At 40.1% G+C, this 16,323-nt stretch overlaps 1 protein-coding gene across 1 annotated transcript; it reads left to right on the top strand.

Moving 5' to 3' along the window:
- The first annotated feature begins 882 nt into the window (after window positions 1–882).
- LOC102699677 (CLIP-associated protein-like) lies at window positions 883–12,246 on the top strand. The gene is made up of 21 exons (XM_015836613.2): window positions 883–1,396; window positions 2,063–2,218; window positions 2,315–2,377; window positions 2,472–2,540; window positions 2,853–3,018; window positions 4,084–4,245; window positions 4,756–4,853; window positions 5,316–5,390; window positions 5,463–5,531; window positions 5,609–5,694; window positions 5,782–5,899; window positions 6,497–6,595; window positions 6,696–7,056; window positions 7,208–9,000; window positions 9,100–9,198; window positions 9,669–9,773; window positions 9,853–9,927; window positions 10,012–10,080; window positions 10,188–10,256; window positions 10,911–11,012; window positions 11,717–12,246. The coding sequence occupies exons 1-21, from the start codon at window positions 1,061–1,063 to the stop codon at window positions 11,873–11,875; spliced, it is 4,329 nt and encodes a 1,442-aa protein (XP_015692099.2). The 5' UTR covers window positions 883–1,060; the 3' UTR covers window positions 11,876–12,246.
- Window positions 12,247–16,323: the final 4,077 nt, after the last annotated feature.

Raw genomic sequence — 16,323 nt, 5'->3', positions numbered from 1 at the left:
TTAAATGAAATAAAGAGTCAAAACATTATATCAAAAAATTGAAAAACGTTTTTATTTCGGAACGGATGTAGCACTAGCTTAATTCAGCTAATAAGGACAGTGTGGACGTTTTAGTACCTTCCTGAGCTAACACCGCTCACTTTTGCACCACTGTAACACATCATTTTTGCACCAGATAAATTTCCAGGGGGGCTCTGTGTCTGTTTCGGCCTTTCTGGGAAGCGAAGTGATCGAAAAACGAAGGCAATGCGTGTGCCCCTGGTACTAACTTAAGCTATCAGGATAAGATTAGCTGAAGTGTAACGTCTCGCCGTAGCTGTTGCTTGCCAGCACTGTAGTCCGCAGGCTGGATTTTTCGAACTTGTTTGGTGAACGGTGATACTGTACGTACTCCCCTGTTCCCGTTGGATTCAACCGAAGCAGGCAAGCATTCACGTTAGGTGATTGGTATAGCGGTAGATTAAACCAAGCCAGGAGATTGGCAACGAGGCACCATCGTTCGTCACGGTACGAATGATCTTCGGCACTGTTTGATCGCGACACTCTGTCATGTTTTGTATGCTACTAGTAGAGATTAGAGAAGGGCAAGTTCAGACAGTACCAGTACTAAGCATGTACTCATGTACGATGATGGGACAAAAAATTTAGCCATAGCAAAAGAGGCAAAGAACTAGACTTCAAACAGAGGGTAAAAAAGATCCATCGGCTGCCTAAAAATATGGCCGAAATTCGTATCTGCTGCCCATATTTGAGGCAAGTTCGCGGCGGGGCCCACTGGTCAGCGAGTCCGGCCCGTCGCGAAACCGGAGGGGGCGTGAAAGTGGAAGGCTTACGAAAAACCAGGGGTGCAAGTGCAACAAAGCCCCCAACCACCCTGGCATTCGTGTCGCTGTGCGCTCACACACTCCGCCTCGGCTCGCCCTCCTCAGATCCGGCCACTCCCCTCCCCTCCCCTCCCCTCCCCGCATTCGCCTCGCCGCACGCCTTCCGGCCTGGAAACCCTAGGGGGTCGCACGCGCGCTGCTGCTGCTGCAGTTGGAGAAGGTGGGCGGGGGGTGAAATGGAGGCGGCGCTGGAGGCGGCGCGCGCCAAGGACACCAAGGAGCGGCTGGCCGGGGTGGAGCGGCTGCACGAGGCGCTGGACGCGGCGGCGCGGCGCGGGCTGATGGCGGCGGAGGTCACGGCGCTGGTGGACACCTGCATGGATCTGATACGGGACGCCAACTTCCGGGTCGCGCAGGGCGGCCTGCAGGCGCTCTCCGCCGCCGCCGTCGTCGCCGGGGACCACTTTAAGATCCACCTGAACGCGCTCGTCCCCGCCGCCGTCGAGCGGCTCGGGGACGGGAAGCAGCCCGTCCGGGAGGCCGCCCGGCAGCTCCTCATCACCCTCATGGAGGTCCGCTCCTGTTATTTGTAATCTCATTGGTTGTTTTTGTTCTGTTTGGAAATTGGGTGTAGCCGCAAATGCGAGATAGTGTTAGATAAGGAGCATATTTGACACTTCGTGGGCTTGCCTTGAAGGCTTGAAGTAGTCCGATTCCTTCTCAGGGGATGCTGAGCTGCACATGCACAACTGAACTGAAATTAGAAATCTGAAATTGTCCGCCACTTCATAATAAATCGATAGGTGTAATATCAAATTGATTGACAAACTAAATTTAATTTCCAGTGAGCAAATGTTTTCATATTTATGTTAAAATGTGGGATAGAAGTGAACTTTAAGGGCTCCTTCGGAACACGGGAATTTTACAGGATTTAATTCAGTTCCTCCAGAATCCTGCCAAGCACAATACTTTCATGCATGTATTGGTTTGACCTTTTTCAGACTAGATGTTTTGATAGTTATTTAAGTTACTGGTTCACATTCAAATATTTTCCTTTTGTGCATTTGTGTTGTTATATATAATGTTCAGTATTACAATGTATAACTTATCTCTTTTACTTGTCCATGTTGATAATAATGCTAGCATACCATTTATAGACGGTTTTTTAACTTGTGTACGTTCATTCTAGTACCCATCCTAACATTTTGCTTCATTTTCTAATTCTACCTGTATCTCAGGTTTCTTCACCGACAATAATTGTTGAAAGAGCTGGAAGTTTTGCATGGTCTCACAAGAGTTGGAGGGTCCGGGAAGAGTTTGTACGGACAGTGGCAACTGCGGTTGGGCTTTTTGCTTCAACTGAGCTCCCCTTGCAACGAGTTCTTCTTTCACCTGTAAGTCTAGGCATCATTTGGTAATTTTCTTCCGTGAATAGGCCCCACTTTATTTGTTTTAATGGATAGACGTGCCTATATTTTTTTGGTTTACAGGTCTTGAATTTGATGAATGATTCGAATCAAAGTGTTCGAGATGCTGCTATATATTGTATTGAGGTAAGCTGACTTCAAACCATATACACTTCTTTCAGCTAATGCTTTTCATATTTTTTCCACTACTTTCGGTTTCATTCTCTGAGTGTAAATGCAGGAGATGTACAGGCATATGGGATCTCAGTTTCATGAAGAGTTGCAGCGCCATAACCTGCCTCCGTACATGGTAATATGTTTGGTCATCTAGTTATTTGTACCAAATATCTTACTCATTATATGCTCAAAAACCCCAGAACTATCTTGTTATGCAAACACACAGTTCATATGTTTCCGCTCGTTTCATTAGCACTTTAACAATTTATGCGGCACCTTTTATTATGATAGATGTACTACAACTGTTATATATTTGATAATTTTGGAGTAGGAGGCTTGTAGTAGCACTACTATAGTTGGCTGAGTTCTTATGAGCCCATGTTTTTGAAGGAATGCCAGATGTAGGTTTAGATTATCCTTAATATGTATTGTCTGATGCCTGCAGTTAAGAGAGATAAATTCAAGATTGGAAAAAATAGAACCAAAGGTTCCCACATCTGATGGTACTACTGTGCAATATAAGGCTGTCGAATCTAGATCTGTCACTGCTAATCCAAAAAGAGGCAGCCCAAGGATAAAAAGCACCCCGAGGGAAAGTACACTATTTGGAGGTAAATTATACGTTCCAGTGAAATTTACATGGACAATTAGATGTATTTCATTCCAATAGGGGCAATCTAGCACGTTACTGGTTCAGGCTGCAATTTGTTGGAACAAATCTAGGTTAAGACGCCCTTCCTTCTCTCACTGTATCTCGATGGACCTTCGAGATGCTATAAATGTTTTTACCGTGTTATGATCCTAAATTGCAGTCAGCCATGAAGAAGCTACACAAAGCATACCTCTGTTGCCAACTTTATACTCTCAAGTGGCACTTCTGAACTTTGCGAGCAAAATAAAATTCCAGTTGTTGAGTTACATTTATGTTGCATGTAGTGATATTGAAATATAATTCATTAATTTGATTGAATAGAATTTTAACTTTCAGGACTTATTTGATAAGATATGAACTTTTTTCTGATACACTGGTAAGATCTGGCAATACAGTAATGTTAAATATTTGTTTAGACAAGAATCTACATGGACCACTGTGCTGAACTAGCTTTCATAGGACAAAGCACACCCTCAAATTTGGAATCTAGTGGAGCTACTAATGCTATATGTTTATCAGCCATAGGTAATTTGGAATCTAGTATAGCACAAACCAAAGTGATACATGCTTATTACATGCACTTTGAAAACCCCTTTCATATGGTGGGGTGCATATGCTTTTGGTCAGTCCAAATACTCTTACATACTTTTATTAGTTTAACACTACTTTTATTTTATATTTAATATGGAGACATATGGTTGAGCTTTCTTCCCTGAAACTTCTGTTAAGTGCGATGTACCACAGTAAACTAGTGCCAACTGAGAAGTTAATGGTTCTCTGACAACAAGTCGTAATTTGGATCTAAATTATGATTGATGCTCCAGATAATGGTTAATGATTGACAACAAAAATATAAGGAGTGGGTGGGTGTGGGGTGTGGGTGTATGAATCTCTACAAGCACTTGTCCAGATTCATGCCCCCCATGCCCTTGTATTCTTGGATGGAGGGAGTATTTTCCACCTGTGACTCTGATACATATACCATGTTTTTTCCTTGTACTGTACTTTTTTTTTTCATTTGCAGGGGATACGGATATAACAGAAAAACCAGTGGAACCAGTAAGAGTTCACTCGGAGAAAGAGTTACTTCGGGAGTTTGAGAAGATTGCAGCTACCCTTGTTCCAGAAAAGGATTGGTCTCTACGAATCGCTGCCATGCAAAGGATTGAAGCTCTGGTGTATGGAGGTTGATGTTCTGCACCTATATGCTACTTTCCTTGATAATGTTCTGTGCAATTATGCTTGTTAATGATTACCTGTGTGCAGAGACTTTGTAGTATGCAATGACTGTACAACGTAGAAAGTTTTCATGTATCCAGAGAGGATAATTCATTGCTAGGATTCCCAAGATGGAAAAGTTCTGTCATTGTCCCTATATTTGGTTATAACTATGCATCAGCCTTAATTGATTTCACACTCTTGTAATTTTTAGTGGAATGAAGTAAATGGAAATTTTGTCTTTAGGAAACTACTGCAATATCCTTCAATAAATTAGCATCCTTCTGTTTAGTGATATTGGTACAACAAAAGATCTATGGGCTTGAAAACCCCTTGATGACATAACTGAAAATTCTATCTCTAAGTCTCTAACCTTCATAATTGACATCAAAACTGTCATCCATTAGGAACAAATAACTTATTAATTGCTAATATGATCCTGGATGATGTTTAAAATGTTTTTATTTTTGTCTGTCAGGTGCTATCGATTATCCATCATTTCTTATGCTGTTGAAGCAGCTGGTCCCACCTCTATCAACTCAGCTGTCTGATCGACGGTCTAGCATTGTAAAACAGGTACGTTGTTTACCCATTAATTCCTCCTTTTGTAAGTACAGTATTGATTATTTCCAACCGTGCGTCTCCCCTGCTATCTATATCTATACTTCTATACTACTATAAACATTGCTAGTGGTGGTGGCACCACCACCACCAACTCCTTGTTTTTTTAATCTATACTCTATTTTTTTTTTAAAAAAAATGATGGATTCCTTATATTAACAGTTTCCACTAACTCTATTTATTATGAGAAGAAAAGAACCGTGAGATTAATAGACTCATATGTCAATAACAAATATATGCAACTAAAATATGACACATACAAAAAATAATGTTAATAACATGTTATGATATTTTTTTTAAAATTAAATCCCGTTTCAACGCGCGGGCGTGTGCTAGTTGTCCAAAATGAGCTGAATATTTCAGAGGATGTATTTACTTATGGTGAAACCTTCCTGATCGTCTTCTTTTTATTCCCAGGCATGCCATCTACTTAATGTATTATCAAAAGAACTCCTTGGTGATTTCGAGCCATGTGCTGAACTATTTATACCGGTACATATGGACAAGTTCTCTATTATTCCTTATATTGTTTCAATAAAACTAACATATTTCTGAATTTTTCAGATGCTTTTCAAGCTTGTTGTCATAACGGTGCTTGTCATCGCTGAATCAGCTGATACATGCATAAAAACTGTGAGTTATTTATTTGAATATATATTTGTGTTGCTACTGTTCACTTTGTCTCTTTGCTGACATTAGATATATTGCAGATTCTACGGAACTGCAAGGTTGCACGAATCCTTCCTCGCATAGTTGACACAGCAAAAAATGACCGAAGTGCTGTCCTCCGTGCTAGGTATGTGTGGGTGCATGTTATCTTCCAGTTTTCCATGTATATAATATAATGTGCTGAACCCTTGAAACTTACTATCTACTGTACTAGGTGTTGCGAGTATGCGCTTCTAGTATTGGAGTATTGGGCTGATGCCCTGGAGATACAACGATCAGCTGATTTATATGAAGATCTAATAAAGTGCTGTGTAGCAGATGCAATGAGTGAGGTAGCATCTGTTTACTGAATGTGTACGGTGTACCATGGCTCACATATTTTATCTTTGTTTAGGACCAAAGCTGCTACTGAAAAAAAATGTTCCATTTTTAATACTGCTGCACACAAATAATGAGAGAAAAAAATCTTCGTATAGCAGCTAGTCTGTGTTGTCTTTCAACTGTGCATATGATAATTTCTCTTGTATAAGGAATTCATGTTATTTTCTGTTCATAACTTTAAATTTGAAAGAAAAACAGCAACCTGATCCTCAGGAATCTGTTAAATACATTAGTTGTGGTGTTTACTCTTATGATATGACCATCATGACAAATTAGATTGGCTGTGTTACCCTTGAGTTGAGAAACAAACGAAGCCAGGATGAATATTGTAGGTTATATAGCAAGTAGCAGCCTTTCAGGCCCATGTTCTTAATCAATATTTATATCTTTGATAAATGCTATTGTACCAGGATATTGATTAAGGAGTGATGGAACGGTTCTACCGCTATGCTACTTTTAATCAGGGATCATTAGTTTTTATGAAGATTATTTTTCTTCGTGCAATACTCATCATGATTGTTTTTATGTTGTCCTTTTTACAATTCTAGGTCCGTGCAACTGCAAGAAGTTGTTATAGACTGTTTTCAAAGACATGGCCTGAACGTTCGCGTCGGCTGTTTATGTCTTTTGATCCCGCTATACAGAGGGTATGTCATTCTGCTTATCTTTTGTGTCTCCCCCCCTATTACAACCTCTCTACAAATAAGCACATCCTCACATGTAAATGCATAACTACAAATGATGCAGACAATAAACGATGAAGATGGTGGTGTGCACAAGCGGTATGCATCACCCTCTCTTCGTGAGAGGGTTGCGCAGCCTTCTCGTGCCTTATCACATTCAAGTGGTACAAGTGCACTTGGATATGGCACTTCAGCTATTGTTGCTATGGACAAAACTGCTGCTATTTCTTCAGATTCATCATTTTCATCAAATACTCTTCGTTTATCACAGTCAAAGACTGTTGGAAGAAGTTCTGAAAGAAGCCTAGAGAGTGTGCTTAACTCAAGCAAAGAAAAGGTTTCTGCCATTGAAAGTTTGCTGAAAGGTGTAAGCATGTCAGATAGGCAAAATATCTCAGCTACGCTCTCAACTAGCTTGGATCTTGGTATTCTTCTAACTGCTTAGTTGTCAATTACTGTTAAGTGGTAGAAATAGCCTTTTCTCATCTATTTCCTGGTGATTGATTGACAATACTGTCTTATGTTTTTATATGATAGGGAAAATTAGTTTCTTATTTCATTTTAATCCTAGTGCAGGGGTTGATCCTCCATCATCTCGTGATCCTCCTGTTCCACTTGCAGCAACAGCTTCAAATCATCTATCCTTGCAGAATTCAGCACTGTTGGACTCATCTGTTCCTAGCACCACAACTGCTAGTGCACGAAATGGAGGCTCCCGCCTTTTGGAGTCAATGACAACCCAGTTGGAGACGAGGGAGCGGTCAAGATCACCATATCTGGGTAATATATCATCTGAGTCCATGTCAAACTTATCACTGCATTATCCAAGAAGGTCTTTGGAGAGGCCACAGGATGGAGGCCGCTTGGATGAGAGTAGCGATATCCGGTCAACTAGACGATTTCCTCAAATGCAAAACTATGTTGATATGCCCTTCAGAGATGCCATTCACAGAGATTCACATAATAATCATGTCCCGAATTTCCAGAGACCTCTTCTTAGGAAGCAAGCAATGTCAAGGGCTTCTGCCAGCAGCAGACACAGCTTTGATGATAACCAAGTACAGTCAGGCGAGGTGGCTGGTTATACGGATGCACTGGCTTCACTGAATGATGCCCTTTCTGAGGGTCTCAGCCCTAGTTCGGACTGGGCAGTGAGAGTTTCAGCTTTTGAATTTATTCGGAATCTTCTGCAACAAGGCCAGAGAGGTATTCAAGAAATTACACAAAATTTTGAAAAGGTCATGAAGCTGTTTTTTCGTCATTTAGATGACCCTCATCATAAGGTTGCACAAGCAGTCTTCTCTACACTTGCAGAGCTTATTCCAGCTTGCAAGAAGCCATTTGAGAGTTACGTAGAAAGAATTCTGCCATATGTCTTTTCTCGGCTTATTGATCCAAAAGAACTGGTAAAAAAACCATGTTCGTCAACCTTGGACATTGTTGGACGAACATATGCAATTGATATGTTGCTACCTGCCCTAGTGCGCTCGCTAGATGAACAGAGGTCCCCAAAGGCAAAGTTGGCTGTTCTTGAGTTTGCAAATAAATCGTTCAGCAAGTACACTGTAGATTCTGAAGGCTATTGTAACAGTGGCTTCCTTAAACTGTGGCTTTCAAAATTGGCACCTTTAGTTCATGAAAAGAATGCAAAATTGAAGGAGGCATCCATTTCTGGTATCATATCTGTTTATTCTCACTTTGATTCAACGGCAGTGCTAAATTTTATCCTAAGTTTATCTGTGGAGGAGCAAAACATTTTGAGGCGTGCACTGAAGCAATACACACCTCGCATTGAAGTTGATTTGGTGAACTACTTACAGAGCAAGAAAGATCGCCCCCGTCCCAAATCTTATGATCAAACTGATTATGGAACTTGTTCGGAAGATGGTTACACACTGACCTCAAAGAAGAGCTATCCATTTGGGCGGTATTCGTCCAGTTCCCTTGATGCTGAAGGTGGTAAAAGGGTGAATTCAGTGCAAGAGTCAACACTGCATAATGCCCCTATGGCAAGAACTACTTCTGATATGAGTGTAGAACATACTAATCAAGGCTTAGAACTGGACACTGGAAATGAAGTTCTTTTAACTAAAAGTAGGGAATCAAAGAACAATGCTCACTCACTCATTGAAGTTTCTCGTTCTTGGCCAAACTATCCTGGCAAAACTGATGCACCCTTAGATGATGAAACTGCTGTCAGTACTTCCCGCTTAGATTTCAACCATCGTCTTCCTTCTGACGGGCATAATGCTGTTGGTTCTACTGTTGAAGAAAATGTTCAAGAGGGAGATATTGCTGTGACTCTTAATTCTATAAAGACTACCCTACATGCTGACAACGGGCTGAGCATACCACAACTTCTTCATCAGGTACCCACAAAAATTCCTTTCACTACCTTGTGGTTATGTCACTTTTGTCTTCTTCCCTAAAGTATGTATCAAGTACTAATTTGTTTCTTACTTTTTTAGATAACCAATGGTACTGAAGTTTCAAGTCGGGAAAAACGGGAAGCATTACAGCAGTTAGTTAAAGCTTCTGTTGATAATGACATCTCCATTTGGGCAAAGGTATAACCTGATGTTTTTTTTAATGAAATCTTTCTCATGTTAATCACTTGACTTTCTTGCCCTTTTCTTGGCTTTGTCTGCCCTGGACAACATTTGTTATAATTCATGTTTTTTTCCCTTTCTTTCATCTTTTTAAAAGTAGTTTGGACCTCCAAAGGCAATGTTTGATTGTAAAACTAAAGAGCTCTTTTAGGTGACCATATTTGTTTTATTATGGCCAAACTTGCACTTCTATCAGTTTGTCTGGTTCTGTCCTACAAGCCTGTCCAGCACTTGGATCTAATTTTTGCCAACGATGTTTGGTCTTGTGCCAAAATAAGCAAATTTTCCCATAATAGAAGAAAGAAACCCATGTTATAGCTTGGAGACATTCAAGCTTTCTTCCTTGTATTGCTAGATGAACTTTGGATAATGATCTGAAAATTTTCAATACCATTGCATTCTAATTACATCCTTCAACTGTACAACAGTATTTCAATCAAATCTTAACGGCTGTGCTTGAGGTGCTGGATGATTCTGATTCATCTTCTAGGGAACTTGCTCTGTCTTTAGTTGCTGAGATGCTCAACAATCAGGTATGTCCACAATTTGTGTTCATGAACAGATTAAGTTAGTTGATTGTTATTGCTGATAACTGATGATTATTGCTATCAGAGAGGGGCTATGGAAGAATCTACCGAAATTGTTCTAGAGAAACTTCTGCATGTTACCAAAGACACGGTGGGAAAGGTATGCATGCCATTGTTTTCCATATTATTATAGAGCTGTTCTCTTGGAGTCCTTTCTGTGTTAATATTCTTTGTGGCGTTGCAGATTTCAAATGAGGCAAACCAGTGCTTAAATGTTCTGTTAGCCAAATATGATCCTTTCAGATGTCTTGCGGTATGTACAAGCTATTTCTTTTATGTCTTGTGTACCTCTGCTATTTCCTTTTCTACCAAGTGTAATTGACTTTATCTTAATCGTCTTGGTTTTTGTTTCCCCGACAGGTTGTGGTGCCTCTATTAGTCAGTGAGGATGAAAAGACACTTGTTGTGTGTATCAACTCCTTGACAAAGGTATCTCACATAGAGTTTTTTTTCCCTGTTTACTGTTTTGAGCATTTCCCACTCAAGTTTAAATGGTGCATAACAACAATATAACATAAATTTCATGGTGGCATGGTTCTTTTGTGAATTTCATATGTTTTCTTTTCATATTCTGATGATCTTATACAAATAGCATGAATTGATATTATAAATACTCTTTGAGTTCTCCTACCAGTTATTTTGCCCCTCCAAAACCAATGTATTACACTTCTTTTGGTTAGATTTCCTAATCACTTGTTCAAGTATTTTTTCTTTCCAGTTCCATGACTATATTATGATATTTTTGGGGTACTCTGGTAAGCGGTCACCATTGATGTTAAGCTGATTGACTTCTTTAGTGTTCAACATTAAGGTTTAGTTGATTGTAGATGCCCCTTTCTTGAATTCTTCAACCTGTTGTTTGAGTATATATGGCCTTATGTTGAGTGTTTGGAAATTTATGCCCTGCATAGAAAAATATCAGGAATCAGATGTATTTGAATATATTTGAATTAAATGAATTGTGTGATCTGTTTTTAACTGCACACCGCTATGCATTGTGTCTCTGACTGATTATAAACAGGTAAACTATCACATTTTAAGCAACTGTTGTTGACTGCTAGTGGTCTTTGGATAATCTTGCAGCTTGTTGGACGACTTTCCGAGGAGGAATTGATGAATCAGTTGCCCACATTTCTGCCAGCCCTGTTTGATGCTTTTAGTAACCAAAGCCCTGATGTTCGAAAGGTTGGTAATAATACAGTAATATCATAGCTCTTGTCATGATATAGTTCTGTATTTTTTTAGTCCGTTTCTAGTTCTCTGAAACTTTGGAACCATGTGGGTCTTATAAAGATAGCTACGCTGGAATTGTGGTCCATGGTTTAAGTTCCAATGGATTAACTTCTAAGGACATTCAGGCAGTGGGTGGAACAGGAGCTGGAGAAAAAAAAGTCTGGTGGGATATAATCCCAACAATTCACCTAGACTTGCCACTTTGATACTCCTATTTCCTATTGTTCCTGCATTTAAAACCACTCTGCCTACTAGCCAGAGATGATACTAGTTCCATTAGCAACTGTGCAGTCTAGGACTCGGTATCACTTACTCTTGCCCATTGAATTGTTTTCACAATAATCTTTGAGCTCCCCTGGTTATTTGGAACATCTGATATCCTAAACTATAAACATAGGATTGTGGGATGACGTCTTTTCTAGTTTGTCATCCACATAGAGTGCTATTCCTTTTGATGTGCATCGTTTGTTGGTATTGAAGTTAGTTCAGCCAGCAGCTTCCGTTGTTACTCGAATTCATGGCATGCCCTAGAATGGTTATTTGGTTAAGCCTCTAAATATCTCATATACTGTCATTGTTCTTTCATTTTCACCCTGAATCATTTTATAATGCATTATCCCATTTCATATCTGACAGTATTATTTTCATATTTCTAGACTGTTGTATTCTGCTTGGTGGATATCTACATCATGCTTGGAAAAGCATTTGTCCCGTACTTGGAAGGGCTTAACAGCACGCAGCTGCGCCTTGTAACTATCTACGCAAACCGGATTTCACAAGCAAGATCTGGGGCTCCAATTAATGCTAACCAATGACCTGATGAACAGAACGCTCTGTTACTATTTCTGCTCTGTATGAATACCTGTTTGGCAGGGGTGCATTTTTTGGGTTTCATTTGTTTGTGCATGTGTATAGTATAAACAAAGTCCCCCTTGTGTAGGGAGCTCCTGCCGCTCTTTTTCTGTGTGTGTGATTATGCATTTCTTATCCTTTTCTTTTTCTCTTTTTGGTCAGCATGGTGAGTGTTCTTGAGTGTTTTCTTTTTGTACCTCTTAGTGCTTACACTGTACAAAGAAAGGAAAGTGTAGCTTTATTGAGAGACTTTGTTCAGTTTCATTTTGCCCCATCCTTTTCTTTTCTGTATGACTTGCGTTGGAATTGCATGTGGTTAATTCTCAGTTGTCAACCTGGTTCTTCTAGTTGGTTTTGCCTTGAGTTACCAATCCACCCAAATTTTGTTAAGACATTCGGTTGATGCTCTGCAGTTTCTGATATGTTTTGCATCGTACACGATCATGTTAACTCTGAACTCATAAAAACTTTGCACCTTTTGTACAGAATTGAGCGAGCATGTCTACCGAGCAGCTCTGTGGGTTTTCTGACAAAACGTATAGTCATATTTCTGATGAGTAGTTTGATTCCGATGTCAGTAATTTCATCGCTCCACCATGAGCAGGCGAGTAGCTAGGTTTTAGGGGCTGTTTGGTTACTGCCCTGAGTAGATTTCGCCTGGCCTGAACACTTCCTGAGCTGACAGGGTGTTGTTTGGTTGCCGTCCTGCTACCGCATACACGGTCGAGAGATATCACGTACTACCTCGTTCTAAAATATTTTTTTTTCAGTTTTTGATACAATATTTTTAACTCTTAATTTTATTTAAATTTTTTTATTAATATTTTTATTGCTACTAGATGATAAAACATGAATAATATTTTATGCGTGACTAATTTTTTATGTTTTTATATAATTTTTTTAAATAAAATGAATGGTCAAACGTTGGACATAGAAATTTAAAAAATAAAGTTATTATATGATGGAGGTAGTAGAATAAGACTACTATGCAGATATTAGGTCTTACAATGTAACTATTGCTCAATTCCTTTTACATTTTAGCCTTTATATATATATATTTTATAGTGAGTAACTTCTCTTCTCCCGAATCTCCCAGCCTCTCTATCCTTGTCGCCTCCCCTCTTCCCCCTCTCTCCCCGACAACATGGTGGTGGATCAAGCTCCTATGGTGCGGATCAACCTTAGTGGTGATGGATCAAACCCGACGTCGACGGATAAAGCACGATAGCGACGATGATGGATTGACCTTGACGATGGCGGACCAACATCTCGTATATCATTACCCACTCCATCTTCGGTGGCTTTCTCTCCTTTCTCCTACTATCTGGACTCATGTTGGGGCTCTATCGGACAAGGCCATCTGTGCCGTCTGCAGGGCGTGCACGTCTTTGCAAGGGTACGGTCCATGATGATTTGGCAAGCCAGCTCTAATATGGTGGGCTAGAGCCATACGTCACATTGAAGCACTGTAAATGTTCTTAACAACCTAATTTAGAGCCTGTTTGAAGGAACTTTAGATTCTGAGAAACAGCTGCTTGGTAGCCAGCTTCTGAGAATCTGGAAGGGCTCCTAAACCCAGCTTCTCCAGCTTCTGGATTCTTAGTTCATTTTCCATAATCTTTAGGAAAAGCTGCAGCGGGGAGAAACTCTCCCAAACATGCCCTTAGGCTCATGCGTCCAAAATTTGTTGCCTGAGTCCGACAGAACCAAGCCATCACTAATCACTCCCAAATCAATGCTAATCACTTCCAAATCAACACTAGTTACCATCCAAAATCAACGAAACTATTAGAGTTCCTCGTAGTTGCAGTTAGCTTGATGATTCCATGTGAGCTTTGCCACCGTTCGTCCTCGTCGTCGTCATTAGGTACTGCGCCACGAGATGTTACGAATACGTACTTTCTAATATTACGCCTTTTCTGATCTATAACGCGTATTTCTTTGGTATTATGCTTTCTCAGGCTCAAGTCATCAACCAACCACATTTATACAACCTTGTCTCATCAGTCAAATATCGTTAAATTCGTAGGCTACACTTAGGCTCGTAGTTTTTTCAGGTACGTTGCTCAGGGCACCAACCAAAAAAGCCTTAAATCCTAACTAGCGATTAAGGTTAACACACCGGGATGAGGCCATAGTTGGACGAGGCCATCACCGTTGCCGCCGTGTACCGATATGAGCGCGAAGCATTGAAGAACGGTCATGGTGAGTGCACTCTACCACTCCATTAACCTTTTATTAAAGATAATCAATTTGTTCCCAGAACTCAAATCTTCGTGCTTGGATACTGAAGTGAACAGTTAATAGGTTTAATTCTATTGCTGTTAATTAAAGAAACATAGTGCATACTTACCTATATGTACGAACATGCGCACATCTCATTCCTACGAGCCCCTATGGAAGGTGGGCTGGGCTGATCATATATTGAGATTAATGCAACTACCATGGTTGCATTCTTCTCGATGAGCACGTGGTTTGTTACTAAAATAATAATAGTTACTCGTAAGCGAAAAAAAAAGCACCCTCTATCTTTTCGTCTCGGTTTATGTTTATATGTCAACATTTGAATTTTTCAAACTTAATTTAGAGTTGATTTTGAGTTTTTTTTCATTCTTAGTTTTTAATCACTAAGAATACATATACAAAATTTTTATTCACGAATTATTTTTTATGTGCTAATATGGCGTTTCACTTTTCCATAAAAAACTAAACAATTATCCCTAAGTTTCACTATAGTAGACTGACCAGCAAAACTATGTCCACCTCCGATAATATCATACTTGATTGTGTACACGTTAATCAGGAATTCCAACACGTGAGCATCACCTTTAGAGCAGGTACAATAGCAGGCTATAAGCTAGCTTTAAGCATATTTTAAAGTGATAAGAAGGGAAAGAGAAGAGAAATGAGCTACTAATTTATAGCCAGCTGCACATGGGTTTCAAGATAAAATGCATGTATGATATGTGGGACCATGTATTGATGTTTGATAGATAACTATTATATGAATTAGCTATTAGATTGACTATAGATCAATTAGAGCTAGTAATTAGTTATACTATTGAATTTGCTCTTAGAGCCGCACTGTGACCACTGTCTGCAGGAACCAGGAACTCAGGCTTTTGAAAAAGGGGTTAATTTGGGTTGGTGGCACTGACTGACTAACACCGTGCTGGATCAAAAGGCGTCGCTGAATGGTCTAGCCATCTCGACGCATGCACCGTGCACGTACACCCGAGTCAGTCCGGCCGAGGAAGTTCTAACCAGACGGCGCCGTCTTGACCGATGCACTCTCCCAGCCCAGGCTTTCGACCGGGGAATTTCTAACCCGCCAACGTGGTGCTGGTGCATTCTTCACTAGTACTGGTTTGGTTTAGATTATTAATTAAGTGAATTATTGAGATATGTTATCTACTGAATCATATGGCTAGATTAAATACTTTGAGAATAAACTTAACAAATAATTCAAAATAAATAGTTTAAGCAACGTAAAACAAAGTTTCTTTTTGAGAAAAGACAATTTTAAACCGTGAAGTAATAATTTGTCTCAATAATGAGGTGGATAAACTAAACAAACAAAATGTATTTGGTATTGACCAATAACAATAAAAGAAGGACCACAATACATGATTCGGTCATAGGGCAGGATACTTTATGAAGCTTTTTATCATTCCGTGCCTCCTACTTCCTCCTCATGACCTCGCGGTTGCACCAAAGCCATGCCCACAGTAGCAACAAGGAGAGTGTGAAGCTAAGGAGAAAAGGAGAGGGAGAATAGCAGGTGTTGGCAATAGTCACACTCGTCAAACTCGGCAAAACGTGATGTTGATGAGTGGTTGGCAATAGTCGCACTCGTCAGACTCGGCAAAACGTGATGTTGATGAATGGTACCTAATAGCCATGGATATCCATTGGTATCTAAATATTTGGTACTGTCTTCATCCCATAAGGTACGGGAGTACTTGATACCCATGGATATTGGTTGGTATCATGAGTATCGGTCAGTGCGTGGTACCATGGGTATCGGTTGGAATCCCGTACCTGGTAACTAGTATGAGTATTAGCTAGTACCTGAGTATCGGTACCATGGGTATTGAGTGGTATCATAAGTATTTGTCGGTATCTAGTACCTAGTATCCATGAGTATTGGCTAATACCTGGGTACTAGGCCTGATATCTATGAGATTAGTCATGATATATATACCAATCGATAAGATGTCACTAGAGTATCATTGGAATATTCACGAAACCATCTGTGTATCAGTGGAAAACTTAAGCCAAGCAAGAAAAACCTCCTAAGCCATGCCTCTACCAAATCGTTGCTATCGTGCTCATCCCTCCATAAACATACTCTCCTATACCTTGCCGCCACATATCCACTATTCCTTCACCTCATCAGCATTGAATCCAC

The sequence above is a fragment of the Oryza brachyantha genome, chromosome 4 (genome assembly GCF_000231095.2).
Source record: "Oryza brachyantha chromosome 4, ObraRS2, whole genome shotgun sequence".
Lineage (NCBI taxonomy): Eukaryota > Viridiplantae > Streptophyta > Magnoliopsida > Poales > Poaceae > Oryza > Oryza brachyantha.
This window is presented reverse-complemented; position numbering and strand designations above follow the sequence as displayed.